General features: G+C 42.9%; 1 protein-coding gene across 2 annotated transcripts in view; it reads right to left on the bottom strand.

Annotated features, from left to right (window-relative positions):
- The window catches only part of CCDC85C (coiled-coil domain containing 85C), a 111,101-nt gene that overhangs the window by 30,220 nt on the left and 61,020 nt on the right, over window positions 1-19,861 (bottom strand). For both annotated transcript variants that reach the window (XM_051769595.1, XM_051769594.1), the window contains one exon: window positions 12,340-12,416. In XM_051769595.1, coding sequence (XP_051625555.1) covers window positions 12,340-12,416 — 77 coding nt within the window. The remainder of the gene's footprint in view (window positions 1-12,339; window positions 12,417-19,861) is intronic.

Raw genomic sequence — 19,861 nt, 5'->3', positions numbered from 1 at the left:
ACCCAACAACTTTTCCTGCAGTGCAGTGCAAACCTGTGCTACCCACTGCCAGCACTGACAGCTCCAGAGTGGTCACTCCAATACAATCGCTCTTCAATACTTTGAAATAATGACATGGCATTTATTGCTAAATTTTTCGACTAGGCTGAACCTAGAGTGACCCCAGAAGATACTGTTCTTGAACCAAAGCCTGAGAGCTTTGTCCGCCTTGTATGAAAGAAATGGACACAGACATGCCCCTCCCATTAGGGAAGGGAGTTTGGCCTACTCGTATCAGTGGGAAAAGAAAAGGACCTGCAAATCAGGGTTTTAGTAAAAATGGACTGCAAACCCAACTGCTTTTTTTCTGTCTAGAAAACAGAAGCAATTTGATTACAGAAGCAATTTGATGGGTGGAAAGTGGTATTTTCCATAACAAATAATATATAATTTTAAACAGAAATAGAAATTGAAGTCTTGACGGTTACCAATGCTTAAAATTACATTTAAAAAAAAAAGGCAGAACAAAACAACAAAAAAACAGCAAACACTTGTTCCTATCAAAGCTTTCTATCCTGCTAGCAGGGAGAAGAAATGGTGGCCTCTGACTTTTTGACCCACTGTGCTGAGTGATTCAATTGAAAAATAACACAACACAAGAAGATGGATGGTGTTTGGGGTATTTTAAGGTCAAAGTACTACAAAGAAACATTTATTTTCCTTTCTGTTTCTGTCCAGTAAAGTCAGATCAGCGCTGTGGCTATGTTGAACCAACTGCAAAGATAAAGTGTTGAAAACTTAGAGACAAGTTAGACAAATTATCTTTTCTGTTACCCTTCAGTGTTACTTCTGCTAGAATGGAGAAAAAAGAAGAAACGGATTTAATTTTTAAACACTTTGATGTAACAAAATGGACTGTTCTTAACAGAAATTAAACACAGAAAGACAGAAATTTACTTGACAGAAAGTCCTCAGCATTTACGAAAGAGATTAGCAAAAAATCTATTTCAATTAGAAATATGTGTTGAAGTGACCGAGGAAAATTAAAAATCAGCACTGTCGGGTTCCAGTAATTCATGAATTAGCATTCAAAACAAGGTTGTTACATAAGTAGCCTTTAATTGAAAACAGTATTTTCTCCCTTCTTATAAGCTGTAACAGATGAAGACTGAAAAAAGTTTAAAAACTGTATTTAATCACAAATTATCAATTTGACTCTGTACCCTGTGGAAGTATTAAAGTCATCAGGGCTACAGCTTCCCTTCTCCCCACAGGCTGTGGGGTCATCTGGGATCAATTTGGGTGTCTAAACATGGGCTTCCCATGCCTAAGCATATCCAAGGCACTCTTGGAGCCTTGGTGGGTGTGATAAAGACCTGCTAGAGACCTGCATCCTTCTGCTGCACAGCAGGAGCAAGGAGAGTCAGGTCTGGTGTCAGCTGAGGACTACAGCTGAGCACCTGAGATGCTGCTCTCTTCACCTCTTTGTAACTCATTTGTAACCTCCTGCATTGTGAAAGCTTTCTCACCTGGTCTACACTTCATTTAAAAAAAACACACAACGAAGCACCAATTCGAAGGCCAGAAGTCCTACAAAGCCCCTTTTTGTTTACCTCTGGGGAGTCTCTTTATAAAGGGATGGCAAAATGTGTCCAGAATGCAGAGGAGAATCAAGCATACATGAGTCACCGACAGCAGACTTCCGAAAGGGCTGTCATTTCGGAGGGTTTATAATAATCAGCTTCATTTTCATACAACAGAGACCCACTTGCACTAAGCTCAAGAGATGGCAGATACCACACCACTTAAATGTATTAATATTATATCCACATTTCAACATAACTTTAGAAGACATTATGTAACAGCATGAAATGCAACTAGATGGAAAGCAATCTTGTGAAGAACTCAATATTGACAAGAGAAGATACCCTTATTGACACCAGTTCAGAAGATTTTCTTTGGACATCGTCATCCAGCCTTCTGACAGACAAGCAATTTCCATTTTTTAGTGGTTACCTCCCCTTCTACAAAGCACAGGATTTCCTTAAGACATCATTTAAATATCAGAGTGAAGCTGGTCCTCAGCAATAGGGCAAGGGCATTGCACCCTGACCATGTAAGCCCAATAAGGATTTGGGTTTATGATTTGGGTAATTCTCTCTATGTGAAAAAAAAAAAAAAGTCTACATGGAAAAAATCTCATTCTTATTTCAGATTCTACTTTCACCCCATAAATCTTGGATGTTAGATAGAAAACTCTGTTGAGACCTTGGCTTTTGGTTATATACATTTGTGAAGAGGGAAAAAAATTGGAAGGTTTTATTTCAGTCTACTTTGTCAGACTGCCTTCATCTTTATGGACTCTTGTACTGCCCATTACCTGGATTACTTGCCCATCACTGTAATATAAATTCTTAAACCTACCAGCAACAATTCTCTAAACCATAATTGTTCCAGTAATTGAAACTGCCGCAATTTTGACACTCAACAACCCATTGTTTGCAACTGGGTAATTAAATGGAAGGTTTAGCTCAAAATCTTTTCCTGTTATTTCATGCAGCAATTTAGCTGCCAGCTTCTCTTCAGGTAGGCAAATGGCTTTGATTTGAAGTTGGCCAGAACTTACTAACCAATGTCTATTGCACAAGTACAGGCAGAAATAAAAATAAATTAGTGGCATATTTAATACATTCTGATGATTAAAAAATGGAAATCACCAACATTAGTATGTGAAAGAACAAGCAATCAGAGCCCCAAACAACCAGCAGCAGTATTAAAAGAGAGCCCCTAGATCCAAGAAGCCATTCATGGATGCATTAGCTCTCTCTACCTTACTGAAATTTCATGGCAAGCTGTTGCAGTCAGCCAGCTAGAAGGGATCAGAAGAATATAACACATTTGGAAACTTAATAAAAAAAAAGTTATTTTATCATCTTGAAAAAAACCTGTATCTTTACCACAGATGACCAAATCCCTTTTCCCATATTCATGTACAAAGCCTTGCAGCCCATTATTATCTGCACAAATATTAACATCTTACTATCCAGATTTAGAGCATGGTGACCCCACAAACAGTTGATAAAGCTTGATCACCTTATTCTTCTTCACAACTACAGGTATTTTATCACACCTGCAGAGTTCAATGGCACTCTCAGAACACATCTCTCTGTAAGAATGACCTGGCCCAAGATAGCCTTAGTAAGTCCAGCAGAGCAGTGATACTTTGCTGAGGCAAAGCAAAGCAGAAACACATCTCAAATAACGTGAAGGAGACGTTGCAAAGCATCTGCCTTACACAGCTCTCACATGGGCAGCAGGGCAACGGCCCCTGTTTCTCATGACCTCAGCACCACACATGAGTGGCCCTGTCAGGCAGCCTTGTGCCCCAGAGAACATCCCCCACCACACCACCTTGCACAAACACTTCCTCCTTATCTCATTAACCTGTGTTTTAGTGTCTCATGCACCAGGAAGCTGAGGGATGGGCAATTTCCCTGTGTGAAGCTAGCTAATAATTGAATTAAGGTTCAGTAATTGCAGTTATCACTACAAGATATATTCAAGGAAAAATAAGCTCAGCAAAGCACATATCTGACACATATGTGAAGAGTTCCATTAGCTTCAACAGCATTTATCAGGCAAGTTGGAAATTATACACGAGAGTGCAATAAAAAAAAAATCAACGTATTTGATTTTGAAAGAACTCTGCAAATAAGAAAAAAAACCTAAGGGATGAGATTAAAACTATTTAACATCTTCCAAGTCATGCAATAATATGAGCTTTCTGTAACAGGACAGATTAAACTCCTTTACACTGGTTCATACCCCTGTTGCACATGTAGCACATCCAGGGATCATTCCTGAACTGGTGACAAAGGCTTTAGAGGATAAAGGTCTGTCAAGACACCTACTCTCCTGATCCCCTCCCTGGGATTCAGACAGGAGGCCATAAGCACACCCTCACCCAGTTCCATCAGTAAAGCCATTTTCAGCAGTTCATGCGGAGTTGGAACTCAGGTGGAACTCAGGGTGTGACCCTGAGAACGAGGTGCACAGCCGTTGTGCAGCAGCAGCACAGGGAGCTGTAAGGAGGAATTTGGACACTGTGCCATGGATCGATCTCAGCCATTCGCAAATGTAACGCACGGACGAGGATCCCCACTTCTGCCTATGCTCTGACTTCCCCCTCACATCATGAGCTGCATTCATACAAGCTGGAGGGGCAACCAGATTTCATCTGGTTGCATTGGCCACAGCCAAAATTTTCTACTGTGGGGGGAGGTAACAACCTTGGGAAAGGCAGAAGACAGTCAGTAAGAGGCTTAGCAGATTTCACCATGTAAAATCACTACTGGAAAAATACTTTTATTAGTATCTCAGTGGGGTACAGGCAATAAAAGCAGTGCAAATTTCAAACCTCTCCATTCTCTGTAGCAACGGAGGTAGGGAACTTTAGTACACTCTTAATACTGTATTTTTGTCCTCTTGTTTTAGATCTGCAGAGAGAGATCAAACCCATAACTCATGGGAGACTCAGATAATCAGTTCAAACCAAATTGCAGTATATAATTATAATCACACAACTGGCAGGCTTTGCTCAAGAGGAAATATGAGCTGGCACAGCTGAGAGATTCAAGTATCACAGCCCATAACCCAAACAGAAATGCAGATCAATAGTTAACAAAGCCAAACAGAGCTATAACCATTGACATTTGGTGTAGCCCCAGTCTGGTCTGCAGCTTGCATGTCATGAGTTTCAGAGCCACAGCCTAATAGAGCCCATTCACGGCTCATTAGAACCAAAATTAGTGTCTTTATTAGGGATACCAATGGAGAAGCTAAGGAATGCTGCCCCAGTTCCTCCAGGCAAGTAGATGTAAATGTGGATGTAGTATTAAGCATAGAAACAAACTCAATGCACCATCCCCTGGAGTCACCTTTCGTTTTCTCCTGTTAACTGCACTCCAGGCTATGAGGCCAAAGGGAACCACACTGCACCTCCTCCAAAAAGCTCAGCCACAGCAATGCCACTGGGATGCCTTTAAGGCACTTCCCACATCCCACAAAACAACAGGGGTGAGAATGAGAAAAACAAAGGTCTGAATACCCTCCTGATAAATCAACAAAGGTCCCTTGCAGGCTTTAACTAATGCTGGACACCAGCTGACCAAGGGCTCTGCTGACCTTCTCTCCCTTCTTTCAAGCAGCATTCAGGGCAGGATGGGCACTCAAGTCCCTTTCTTCTGGAAGACCACTCAGATATTCAAAGTACTCTGCTGAGCCAGGATTTAAACAGTGGGAGACAATCAGTTACAACCAGTCTCAATTTCTATGAGATAGTTTGAATATTCTTTAAAACTCTCCTATAAAGATTTAGATTTGCATTTTTGGCTTCATGAAAATCAAAACAAAACAGAAAATCTTGTCACAAGCTTACAGTTTTGGGTAAAGACACTATTTTTTTTCAAAGCAATGAATGATTAACATCCTTCCCATACTTCTCCAAGTTGTTTTCAGATATCAGACACTGAATGTTTCTTGAGCTGGGCTTGAATTTGGCATTTAACTCATTGCAAAAATCTGTTTCTAAGCCTCTGCAGCTATTGCTTAGTTTCCCCTTGAGACATTTTTCAGTCCTTCTCAGATGGACTGATCACTGAGATTCTGTGTTCTTTGAACCTCTCTACATGTTACAAAGACACAAAAAGCTGCTTCTTCATAGCCTGATCTAACTCCAGTTAACAGCTTTTTCCCTGGCCCTGTCCTCATACAGAGAAAAAAGTAGAATCTAACGAAATTATTACAAAGCTGGTTAAGCACAGGATATTACTAATCCTGTATTTCACAGCTGGAGGTTAAACTGAGCCTCATTAAACCCAGTGTTCTTGCTTTACCCACAACAGAAACAAATGGGGCATGGCAGAGCTTTGTGTGTGTGCATCTCTCTCACACACACCCGTACACAGAAATTCAGCTCCAGTCCTTTCAAAATTTAAGTTGCAAGAAATTATACGACTGTCTCAAATTTGTAAGACTCAATCAACTGAGTATGTCTCTATCTATCTGTTAATCAACTTCTGGATCCAAATCTTCTTGAATTATAAATATAATAGGTTTTTAGGGAACTCTATTTATAGTCTCATAAAATCCCTGGATACCACAGGCAACAACCCCAGAACACACAGTACACCATCCAGATGTCATTACAAGTTGCAAAAGCTCATTTTTGTCACTGATCATGCATTTTAGATATGCATGAATGCAAGGTGAATGTCAGGAGAATATTTTTGGTAGGTAGCAGCTCAAGACCCTCATGTCCAGAGTCAACAGAAGGAAATCCATTGTCTTAAAGGGCTTGAAGGTATTTTGGATGCACGTCTGAGACATGTCTGAACTGCTTCTATAAACTGTACTTCTCTTATTTGGGGAGGAAAAACACTTTATTGAACAAGTACATATTATTTACTTACATCTCAAGTCAATCTATTGGATAGTAAATTGGTCAGATCAGTCTTGTCATTTTAATTCATAAAAGAAGGAGGTGAAATGAAACACACTGGGACATCAATTGGTTTTGTATGCTATGTTTTCTTGAAGATTCTACTACCACAACTAAGGAAGGAACATTTGAGAGACTCTGTTAACATATTTTGCATTTATGCATGTAGACAATGCAATGCAAGTTAGAGGCTTAAATCAAAGTTTTGAGAGTGGTCTCATGAAAGGTCTCATGAGAGAAGATCTCAAGAGAGAAGGTCTCATGAAAATCTGGTTCTGCTAGAGCTGTACTCCAAAATGCATGGAGTCCTGTAGGAATTTTCACCATTGACTTGAAAGGAATATTTGGATGTGATCTCAAACATTGATCTCCTTTTTTATTACTTAAAATTAATATGCAGCTAAACATTTAAATACTGCCTAAAAATGGTAATATAGTAACTGAGGGCACGTCCCCTTCAGTATTCTGAATTTAAATGGAGACCAACTGCCTGGAAAGCTTTTCATGTCTGAGTTGCTCTGTATTACAAAAAAAAAATCCAATTTCCCTTGTGAGACCTTAAATTAAAGCAATTATACTTATCCTCCTCACATACAAACAGTAGGTAGACTTTGGGGAAATTAGACAGGTTTGTAATTCTGTTCCTGTCGTGGTGAGCGTGTGCAATGCTCCTGGCACAAGCCGTGGCCTCACAACAAACCTCCAGAGCCAATTCACAGGGAGGCCCAAAGTTTAAGACCTTACAGCAACTCTGAGAGCAAAGAGGCAACTCCACAAGAAGGATCTGTTAATGGCAGACTTGGCACAAAAGCAACCGATAATAAAACAACATAGGAAATTGCAGTCCGACTCTCCCAGAGCCAGCCAGCACATTGTGGGCAATTTATTTTTCTCCTCCATCCTCTGCTCCTAGGGAAGAGATCGGGCTCTCCACTGAATGGAATTTACATCTTTGTTCATCACAGTACTAACAATTATGAGGCTCTTTTTGATCCTGCAGTCCACATTTTCCCCCCTTGTTTTCAGACCTATATGCTGGGAGCTGCCTGCTGAGTGCATGGTTGTGCCAAGATCCCACTTGCCTAAGAATTGCAGCAGCCTGTAGATGCCCTGGCCATGGAAGCTCCCAGCTCAAACACCTCAGCTCTGTTTTAATAGCAGTGTTTACAGCCATTGCCTACCATCATTTTACTATCTGCACAGCTGCAGCCTTCTTTTAATTTAGGCTAAGCATGCAGTTTCTTAAAAATAAGACCAAGCATAGTTTTCAAGAACTTCTAGGGATGCTCCAAAGATCTTCCAAGGATACTCTAAATCCCAGTCAGCTAGCAGGCAGATACTGAACTGTTGTGAATGCTGGTGATACTGAAGTCTATTCGCAATTTTAATTAAATACTCTTATGTTCTTCATAAATCCCAAGGGCTGTCACTCCACAGAGAATTTTTTTTAATTCTGCTCTGCTCCAGGGGACTTGAAATTTTCCCTCAAAGAGGCACCACGACCTCATTGTCAAACATCCAGTTACTCAGAGCCTCACCTGCCCAAAAATCTGCTCTGTTCAAAGCTGGGCTTTTTGAAACAGAGGTGTACAATGTGCCCTGGGCATCTTTGAACAGAAAAATGCCTCTGGCATTTCTGTTCTGGAGGGAAAAGCCAGACACAGCTCAGCAGAGACTATAAACCAAGAAGAGTCCCAATAGCCAGCTCATGGGGCACAGTTGTTAGTTATAAGGAGAGAGAATAGGGTGATGAGTCCACAAAGCCTATAAAATTCAGTTTTATTTGAAAGTGCTCAATCCTTGCCACTGTACAGAATGAGCTGAAAATGCAAGACAATGTGAAAGAATAGCCAGAAGTTTGTCACTGTTATTATCTCTAAAATGTACGCATTACTTATAAAACTAACCAGAAACGGCCTTTGGAGTTCCTAAATGTTATAAACACAGGTCTGTCTAACCTTAAGGGGAAAGTGTGTAATTAAAAATTCCTTTTTAGTTCAAGGGTCAGTGTGAGATGGCTTAAGGGGTCTATTTTCTGCTTGGACACCTTCAGCTCAGGGGAATGCCTAAACGGAAACCAAATATGGTCTCCCACCTCAGGGGTTATATCTTAGCAATACGGAAGGTAACCTCACCTAGTCAACCACATACCACTTAAGAAAGGTTAACACCAGCTCTCCTGAACACTTCCCACAAGGCACAGAGGAAAATGAGGACTTCTCCCACGTGATGTTGCACAGATTGACTGCATGAACACAGCAGAATTCAGTGCACTTCTTCCCTGGAGAATTTGAGACCATAAAAATGATACCCATGAAGCTCTCCAAAATCAACACACAACATTCCTTGGAACTTGCATTCATCCTCTTTATACTTCAACAAAAACTTCCAGAAACCAGCTACACTTGTGAGAAAGGCTCACACTGTCAACCCCAGGATACAGAGGTCCCCACTTGGCTTCGTGGGGTCTTTGCCACTGCAGAGACATCTACACCTACCAGCACTGGAGAGCAGGGACTGAAGGGCCTTTTCTGGTAGTAGCATTTGCTACAGCATTCCCCAGAACTGCTGCCAGAGATTTTGCCAGCACAGCCATGCCACCCAAGAAAAAGTATGACTTTCCAGCTAACACGGCCATGCCAGCAAAACATTACAGCATAAACTGAGTAAAAAGGATAAGTAAAAATTGGAGTCATTTCTCCTCAAAGGAGAATGGGAAGAGCGATCTTTACTGATGGGTTAGCAAAATAAGAAGCAGCTCATTTCACAACTGGAAATACACATCTCCTCCCCTAGAAAGTAAAAGATGTCAAAACAACAACAACAAAAAATCCTATATGGCTATCATAAATAACACCCCATCTCCATTTATTTTCCTCCCACTGCAAAGTGTGGCTTGTGAGATGGTATTTCTTGACCTCCCAAGAGTAAGAAAAGCTCTCTCCATTAACCTGTTCAAATAAGTCACTAGAAAAACAGAAGTGTGAATCCCCACATACTGTGTTGCAGGTAACATGCACAGCACAGAGCAGCTGCCAGGCACAGGCTGGAGAGCTTTTGCCTCTCCCACTGAGGCTTTCTTCCAAAGTGCTTATAGAAAAAGGTTATGTCGGGAAGCAGGAGAAAAGTGCAGGCTCAGGACCTCCTGCACCAACTTAATGCCACATCAGAAGTGGGTACAAAGACACCACCTCTCAGCAGCACCACCAACAGATGTTGAAGAAAAAGCAACAAATCTTGCTCAAGATGCACCAGCCAGCAAAAGGGTATTGTGTCACTGGCCACTGGAACATAAATCCTCCTTTAAAGCTTGCAAATATCCCTTGCAGCACCGGCCTTCTCGGGTTTCTCTGGATGAAGCATTATTTCAGCTCTATGTTTAGCACTTGGAAGGAATCCAGGAAGACTTCCATAACCACCACTGATTTGTTAATCCCTTAATGCACAGGCACTGTTTGTTACTTAGGACGTCAGGTTTCATCGCTCCTCAGCACGCTGGTGATAGAACTTCTTGACACCAGGCTGCAAATATTATTGCAAAGTCAATACTCCCAGGGAGAAAGACAAGCTGAGTTAAAATGTGACTTTGGTGTTGACAAGCCAGTTTGGCATTGCAAAGTTCAAATGGCTGGGATCACCTGGCAACTTTCAAAACAGAAGGAAGTTTGCCAGGATCCTTTTTGACTGGAGTCTTATCCCAAGATCCGCATGGTAACAGCTAAACATTTTCCAATCAGACAAAGCAAGTAAGAATACAGTAAGTGGATTATAATTTTTTGGGCAAGCGCTGGGAGCTACATGTACATATGCGTGTCAGTTTGTATCTATACAGATTTTCCTAATCTTTCTCATTGAAAGAGAAAAAAAATCCAAATCTGGGTATGTAGTATGACAGACTGGAGGTGATGCAGCTCAGTATTGCCAGGGAGTTCACCCAGGTTATGGTAGCTTCAACACTTCTGTTGCCCGAAGGAAAGCTGACTCTTTGCTCACAATAGATAGCATGATCTAAAATAGGTCGGATCCTGGTCTTTTTGGAGGGACATTAGGACATCACACACAGGCTGCACAGCAGGTCACAGCCAGGGTAGCATCAGTGCCTGCTGCTGCTGGGGAGGTGGCAGGCCTTCTCCAAAACACAGAGTTATTTTAAGGTCATTTCTCTCCCTCCTGAACTCAAACGTTTGTAGGACACAGTCTGAACGGTGATGACACCTGAGTGGAGGAAAAGGTACAGCCTTCACACCCAGGACAGCGCAGAGTTGAAGGGCTGATGCATTAGCCTGAAGCAGCCCCACACACCCCAAAGCTAACTGGGCTTCATCGTCCCGATGCAATAACCCCAGGCAACTATTCAGCCCCTATTTATTACCATCATTAATTACCAACCACTTTTTTTTGACCTGATAAAGCAGATCAGACAGAGCAATGTGCTCAGCTGTGGCAGGACAAAGCTAGGCCAAGGGCACATCAAGCCCATCCCCAAATCCATGCACATCCCAACTGCCCACACACAACCCATCTGCTTATCAATAGCTCCAATTAAACAGTCTCGGGGTTTCGACCGCCACCAGACACCAGCTCACTCTCAGTTTGGGAGAAAGACAGAGGAAGTTAAAATTAAATTAGCAATTGATTAATACATGAAGCAACTCCAAAGCTGTTGAGTTGAGAACTCTTTTGGGGTTTAACCCTTTGGTGCCCTATGAGTTTCGTTTCATGGCTAGCAAAGTCAATGAGTACACTGGAAACATGGGAGAATCTTGAAAAAGGCTCACAATCAGATCAAATTCAGAAAAACTAAGGTTTGACAAAATTATTTTATTGAAATTTCAGTAAGCATAGAGCTCTTTATTATTTTTGTTTGTTTATTTTAAATGGGAATGTTTTAGAAATATGATCCTGGAGCAGTCTGTTTTCAGATTTGGTGAAAAGAACAGCACAATATAAATGGGCAAAAAGGTATTTAAATAATTTTAGAAGGCCTATTTTATTTCCAGTCCTTATAATTGGAAAGAATCTGGAACAAAATCACTGTGAAACTCGGTGCTTGAAGTAAGAAGCAAGGTATAGAAAAAAAGCCTTTAAAGTGCCAGGAGGGTAGAACATAACACAGTGGAAGGATGCAAAGAACAAGAAAAAAAGAGCAACTTTTCCAATGGTCTAAATAGACAGTGCTTCACTGAATGCAGCAAAGCTGCCCCTGTTTATACTAACTGCTGGGTTTTACAGGGGATCCAGAGGACATACCAGACAGAACAACTGCTTTCTTCCCACTGTTTGACATTGCTCTATAAAGACAGGTAAGCACCAGGAGTAATCAAAAGCCCGGTGGCACGTGGAGTAGACTTTGAAAGGGAGATGTAAGCAAAAAGTGCCACTTTAGAGAGGTCTGTTCAGATTCAAGTAAGATCTCAAATAAAAGCTGGGAGCCCATACAGCACAAAACTATTCCCAAGGCGGTCCTTTGAATACAGTCTCCTCTTTCAACAAGATAAAAGTCAATGTAGATGGGCAAGCAAGACAAAATCCTACAGCAAGGGCACAGGAAGCACTGGGCTCTCACAGCATCCCCAAGAGCAGCAGTGGATCAAGGAGCTCTGCAGGGAGGCATTAATGCATCTCTGAAACACACACGGACACTAACAGAGGATTCCATTTTTTTGTCCTACTTTTTTTTGGTTTTTAACAAAAGCAGACCAAATTCTATCTGTGGGGGCTAATATGAAAAGACCACTATGTTCTTCCTGGGTAGGATGTTTACCAAAAGCCCTTGTGCATTCAAATGGGCAGTCAGACACAGTCATATGGAAACAGTAGAACCGAGCCACACTACCACCTATGAGGCAATAAAAACCTACCTGGGAAAGAAGCTTGTTGTCATCCTCCAGCAGTTTCACTTTTGTCTCAAGTTGCCTGATATAGTTGGAAGACGAATCTTTAGAAAAAGGAGAAAAAAACACATTTAAGCTTCTTGTGTTAGAGGAAAGCACTGTCAAACAGTAAAATGTTTTCCCACTCTGTGGAAGACAAGTTTGGGAAAGACCTAATGAATAAAACCCCATGTGTATAGGGTGAGGAAGGGAATGTATCAAAATGGTTTTTTCACTAAAAAGCTGAGGTTCAACAGTAGCAATATCTTCTGTGAATCCTTACTGGTGCCATCAGTTTTAAGAGTGGGGGGATACAGAAGGAAAGTGAACTACTGTGGCTTGTATTTTTATAAAAGTAATTTCCTGGGTTTGAAAGCAATTCTCATTCATCTAAAATGCACTAAAATACTCCACAACAGAACAAGATGTTTCCTTTTAGGCTTGAATAAACAACCCCTCCACACACGTGCCTTTTGCTTTCAAAAACAACTGAAAAACTCACAAAAGTAAGCTGTTGGCACAGCTCTATGAGATCACTGCCACAACTTCCAGTGCTGTAAAAAGGAAAGAAGTGTATTCAGCAAGGCCACAGAGCTGCAGCGTGCACACAACAAGTACCTCCCCAGGACATCTGTTTTTTCTAGTGGAAGCACATGACACTAACCAGAAAAATATCAGGATAATAAAATACAGAATATCCTCACATAATATGGCAATATTCAACCTGAAGGAATTTAGTGGCCAGTTTACCATTGCAGTTAAGACAGCAACACCAGACAGGGTGGCCTAGCATAGAAGATAAGTTGCTGGAGAGCATTGTGGGTGGCTTACTGCTCTCCAAAGCATCTGGCTTTTGTTTAGAACTGTGCTTTGAAGCAACACATTTGCAAATTTCACAGGGGAGAAAATAAAAGGACCTCGGAAAACCTTTTCTCCATTTTCATTATAGCTTAGTGACTTCCTTCCATCCACTTGGAACTTTGCAAAATTTCTTCTCCATTTGTAATTTGGGTAGCAGAGGCCATGAGTTGTTACAGCAGGAGGAAAAGAGTTTTGCAACATAAGCACATAAGAAACCTCAAACATCTTCCACACTGCTAAAAGGGCTCTGAAAAGTGTAACTGAATTTTACCTCATTTCATTTATTATGGCATGACTGCAAAAGACACTATTCAACCCCAGGACTTCTTGCCAAGTGTGCATTGGTGAGGAACCAGGTGTTAACAAGGGCACCAATGCTGGTGGATGTGTGCTGCCCCTGGCCAGTGCCTTTCAGGATCAGCCCCACTCTGGTGAGCAGGTACCACTGGCTGCAGCTCTGCACACACCAACACAAACCCCTGCACACGTGTGAGGTTTAGGCTGGCTCTGTGCTAAACAGCTTCTCTCTGCTTTTGCCAGTAGCTGCTGAACGCACTCAACACTAAGCCTGAATGCCTCTTTTTGGCCACCCTGGGGACAGTTCAGCAGAAGAGCTAGCATGCAAGCTGCAGCTAATCACTGAGAGTGCTTTGACCATTCAAGAGAAAAACTGGAATATGTTTGAAAAAGTGCTACCATAGACAAGTGCCAAACCACACATAAAGGAACAGCAGGAAGGATCCGAGTCAAGTGCCCGTCTAAAGCACAAACACTTTCAGAGGAAGCATGCTCACTTTTTTGTCTGGATCATGCTTTGTCCAAACCCAGGAAATCCAAACAAGTCCTCATGAAAAAGGTCAAGAAGACACCATAGGAGGCTATGCCAGTTCAGTGAACAGCTTAAGTGGTTGTAAGGTTCACAGCAACATTGCCCTCAGCTGCAGGGACCACAAACTCTGCCCAACAACCACCCTAACACAGGGGGAGTCTCCAGGTCAGATAAGAGAGTAAACCAAATAGGTTATAGAATCAATCTATAGCTTATAGAATCAATCTACAGCACCTTCCCTGTGAAGGCCTCATGTCAACAGCACCACAAATTTAGCCATGCATAGCTAAAGGTGGCAAGTATAATCCTGCAGTAGTGCTGAAGTCAGCAAGATTTCAGCATCAGCTTGAACAACTTGCTGAATTAGTAATGAACCTGTCCCCCAGCAGGGTGTGAGGAGAGTTTGAGATTGTTAAATATAACGGAGGAGGACCATGGACCCTTTGGTCTGACCTCCTCTGTGCCCCAGGCCACCACACATGGTTAACTTACCCCTAAATTCAGTCCAATAATACCCATTTGGCTAAACAGTTCCAAAACTAGTCTCCATATCTGTTTGAAGACAGACAGAGACTCCACCACTTCCATTTGTGTGTTGGATACAACAGCTTCCATTGGTAGATCTGGTCAGATTAAGGTGTCCTTCCCATCTGCACTTCAGCTTCACTGACGCCCTCATAGTGCCAGGGCAGCAGTGGAGCTGAGCACCTCTAAAAAGTGAATGCAGTCACCTTGATTATACAGTAGGTCCTGATTTTTATCTCAAAGTATCTGGGCATTCAAAGCAGCTTCAAGGATGGATTCAAAGTGATGTCAAAGATGAGGCTCAATCCACATCTGCCTGGGAATCAGAGCTATGCCTCTGGACCAAGCACAGTTTCTGAGTGCACAAATTGCACAGACAGCAACACTTGTATAAACAAGAGTAGAAATGCTCGATAATGCTAAAGAAGATCCCAATGTGATGCTGATGTGACGCTGATAACAGACAGAGGCTCCACAAGAACCACAGCACTGACTAAGCCTGTTAGCCCATTAGTAGTCCAAGCCTGTTTCCCAAGCACCAGGGAGCCTGCTATATGCAGTGGCCCCCCTCACCTTTGTACTCTCTTATCACTACTAAGTGTTTATAGTGTGGACTACCATACCACATTGTGTGCAAAGAACAGCAACCAAAAAAAAAGAAAAAAGCTTATGGGAATTATTTCTGATGCAAACAAGCCTTTTCTCACAGTTCTGAGCCCACGGAGGGCAGAGACACTGGACAAGGTCCATTTCAGCAGCTCTGAATTCAAGCATTCAAGTGGGAAGTTACCCAAAGTGGAGGCTGGCAACCCAGACCTCGTGAGCAACCTCTTCAACATGTGCTTGTGGCAGGTTCCAGCACTGCTAATGGCTACAGGAAATTTAGGTTAAGCAGATGAATGGTGACACAGAAGCTGTTGTGTTCAGGCCCTGAATGTTGTGTTCAGGACTGACTGGCTGGTTGGTGGAAAGAATAGAGCAAGACTGACAAGGAAAAAGAAATGGAGAATTATCTTCGCATTGTGATTTCATATCCCCTATCAAAAAAAAGGGGACTCCTTGAGAAGGCAAGCCCTGCATCCCCAGGAGCCAATGCACACCACAACTACCCCTAGTCTTCAAAGCCTGCTCTGAGACCTGCTAGAAGCAGAATTCTTCAGACACCACTGTTCAACTCCAAACCATGTCTGATATCTGACCTTAGCCAGAAAACACCCTATGGTAACATAAAACATACATTAGAAAAAAAAAAAGAAAGAAAAAACAAATTAGCTGTTTAGTCAGCAGAAGATGCTCCATCTTGGACAGAGGCTGAGAAACAGTGCTCAGAGCCATCACCATCCTTGTGGCCCTCAGAGATGAATCGCCTCCATCTTCTGGACCTGCCTGTGTGGAGGTAGGGGCCAGATGAGCCATTTGCATCCTGAGTTCAGGTTCAAAAAAAAATCTCATAATTCTCACAGCAGCAGGCAGTAACACTGTAGGGCTGAGCAGCAAAACCCCAGGCTAGGTCTCTCCCATATTAGATCAAGAAACACATTCCCAACATTCTTCTGCCTCTGACCTTCTTCTTATCAGTGAATTTCCCTCCTCTCTTGCCTCCCCCAGAGCCAGGAGACAAGGATGGCCCCAATGACCCACCCAGGAGAGGCAGCAGAGCTGGATCACTGACAGCTCAGAACCCCTCATCCCCTTTCATTAGAAATCAAAGGAATGGTCCTCACTGCCTTGTCAAAGCCTGCTGCCAGCTGTGAGGAATGCTCCACCTTCACCAGCCCAAACGCACTCTCCTCAGTGGCATGAGCAGCTGCCAGACCAGGGTACTGGGGCACATGCCCAGCACACCCACCCAGCCACCACCTCGTGGCACTGATTCCGAGCCCACTCACACCTGTTATTTCCTTGCTGGTGACTCGGCATCTCACCCTACCCTGGCCAGACAACCACAGCGGTCAGATCTGTAGAAGTGTGGCACAGTGAGAGGAGGTAAAGTATGAAAGAAGCAGACAAGTATGTTGGCCAAGGACACACGGTCAAGGACAAGCTTTCTGGGAGCATGCTCGGGCACTCAGTGCTGCCTGGGATGCCAGCAGGGGTGACATCCTACTCTAGTTACCCCTTGGGGCCACAAGCACCAGCTGCATGAGCAATGGGTACCTTAGTGGATCAGATGGCACCAGAGGGAAGGTGTTCACTCAGCACCCTCCCTGTGGCAGCCATCGAACTTGGTGCAGAAGAGGAAGTCAGGGAGAGAGGTAGAGGCACGCCCTGCCAGGCTGCTACCTGCAACAGCAAAATGGATGAAAACTGTGACCATCAGCAGCCATCGCTCACTTCCACAATGTAAATGCTTCAAGCTAAATTGTTCACAGAGATGTAAAACCTGCAGTCCCATTTCTTTACTAAGCCTTTGGAAAACTAATTGGATGTAGTTTTATCTCCACAAGAGGTAGAAGAGTCACATTCCAGCCCAGGAAGGAGTATTACTGTTATTATCCACCCTCCTCAAGATTTACTGTTCTAAGAAACATACTCCATCTGGAATGGGATATAATTCAACTTGGATGTAATCTAGCTGAGTAACTTTTCTCTACATAGATAAACCACTTAATACTCATTACAGCTAAATGGAAGTAAGACAAATCACTCAACCTTGTTTTAACTCAACAGCCTCTGAAGAGAGCAGGGAACTGCCTGGTTCCTCAAGCTTTCTAAAAACATAAATTAGAAATTGTTTTAACAAACAAAACAATCTTTCAGCCTGCAGAACACAAAACACTGTAATTTTAAAAGACACTTGGAGACACTGGAGCCTTTCTGATTCTCATCTGAGATTTCAGAGGAATCTGTCAGAGGGGTAAACATGATGAATTATACATTTATTTTGACAATAGGAAAAGAAATGGTTTTATTTCTTTTTATTTTCCACTTCTCCAAACCACAAGCATGCAGAGCAGAGGTTTGCATGGTAGCTACGTGGTTGGGATCAAGACACTTTTATTTAAGACCTTTTCATAATGAGGCATTAGCAGTTAAAAGAATATAAGAAAAACATGCAAACCCTTTACTTAGGGCAGTTCACAGCAGAGATGCCAGAAAAGGTTAACATAGGTGTCCATGAGACAAGGAAGCTGCTGAGAGCCCTTTGATGGGACTCACTCACAGCAGGACGGTCCCTGCTCCCAGCCTGGGCAGTACCAAACAACATGGCAAGAGCAGACTTGAAGCAACAGAGGTGCTTTAATCTTCTTCCACAGCACCCTGCCGAGGTTTTGATTTGGTCTTATTGATTTGCCTTTTTGCTACAGAGTGGGGGTTGCGCAGTGTCCAGCTGGAGTGCTGGCTGGCAGGCCAGGACCATGGTGCCCACTGACAGCACTGACCCCCCAGGCACCACAGAGGTGCCCCACATCCCCAGCAGCCTCGCTGCCTCCCACTGCATTTTCTTCCCAGGAGCTACTTTTACTAAGCATGATTTGAGACAGTAAAGCACAGCTATACCTTGTCAATGTCCTGCAAACATGACTCTTCCCATCCTCATAAAAAGCAGCATCCCTAAAGGGATTCTCCCAAACCAAGGAGGAAAGGCACAGGAAGCAGTGATGCCAGGTTTGCACCTTGTGGCCAGCTGCCTTCTTTGCATGATGGGGTGCTGACATTTTTGCTTCCTCTCCTTCCATCAAAGATCATCTCACAGAAAGGCCTTCACCTGTGCTCAATAAAACACTTTGCTCTTTGTTGGCAGTTTCATTATCACATCTCTGCTCTTCACCACCATATTTCAGATTTGTAATGCTCTACTGGTCTTGCTTTTTGACACGGACAAGCAGGCTGAAAAATGAGCCAATGGTTACATCTCGTAAAGAAGTTGATTTATTAAGGCAACACCACTCTTTCAGAGCAGCTGGAAAGCAGATGGGACTCACATATCTTATTATGTCATCTTTAATGACATAATATTGTCATTAAAGGAAATTATTGAGAGAGATGGACAAACCCACCACCCTTGCTTTTTCCTAGCCAGCACCAATCTTTCTGCTCTTACCAGCAAACCCCATTCCCGATGTCCTGTTTCAGACTGGTATGTAAGGCAAGTTTTCACATCAGGCTTAGCTCAGTGGATGGTTCAAATGTGAGCAGGGACACCTTAAATCCAAGGCTGAGTTACTTTAGTTTTGCAGGTGCTGCCCTCTGCTATGGTACCACCTGGGCTTTCAGGGTATGCTCCTTGGTTTGCCTTGGCATAGAAACACAGAATAGTTTGGGTTGGAAGGGACCTTTAACAGTCATATAGTCCAATCCCCCTGCAATGAGCAGGGACATCTTCAAATAGATCAGGTTGCTCGGAGCCCAGTCCCTCGTATCCTTGAATGTTTCCAGGGTTATCTACCACCTCTTTGGGCAACCTGTTCCAGTGTTTCACCACTCTCACTGCAAAATCTTCTTTCCTTATATCTAACCTAAACCTAACCTCTGTCAGTTCAAAGACATTAATCTTTCTCCTACTACCACATGCCCTTGTAAAAAGTCCCTCTCCAGCTCTCTCATAACCTCCTTTAGGTACTGGAAAGCTGTTCTAAGGTCTCCTTGGAACCTTCTTTTCTCCAGGCTGAACACCCCAACTCTCTCAGCTTTTCCTCAGAGGGGAGGTGTGCCAGCCCTCCGATCATCTTCACATCTTCATTTTCATGATCATCAGGTCGAAAATACCATACACTGTTAACCCCAAGCCCCATGCCTCCCCAGTAACAGCTTGGGGACAATTTGGGTTCTCACTTGGGATGTGATAAGAGAATATGCACCAAGAAGGTCTGTGGCAAAGAGAAGGTCCCAGCATTTTGTAGCTTTACAAGATATTCTGCAAGCAAACCATACCAACCAACTTGTCCCACCACCTCATTCACTGTCAGTTCTGCTGGGAGCAGTTTCCTCTGCACTGTGCCAGCCAGTGCTAAAGAGGTGGCAGGAGGGCATTTGCAGAGAGCTAAGGCCAAATCTTGAATATTCCCACAGTTGAGGTGCTGCAGCACATTTACTGAACAGACACTGCCTTGGACTATGCTAAATAAATAAAAGGCCCATCTGTAGCGTCCAAAGCCACCCATGATAACATCTATCTGAATAAGACTGGTAGGATCAGGCCTCATTTTCAAGGTGGAGGTGACAGCTCACGTATAGAGCAGTATATTCAAACACTAGTCAAGACAACAGCAAAGTGTGTTGCAAGTCCAATCACAAATAACAAAAAAATATGGTCTCAAACTAATACACATATTTTTTAATGCTAACAAGCCA

Source organism: Manacus candei, unplaced genomic scaffold, assembly GCF_025592945.1.
Source record: "Manacus candei isolate 608988 ecotype Guabito, Panama unplaced genomic scaffold, ASM2559294v1 h1tg000109l, whole genome shotgun sequence".
Classification (NCBI taxonomy): Eukaryota; Metazoa; Chordata; class Aves; order Passeriformes; family Pipridae; genus Manacus; species Manacus candei.
This window is presented reverse-complemented; position numbering and strand designations above follow the sequence as displayed.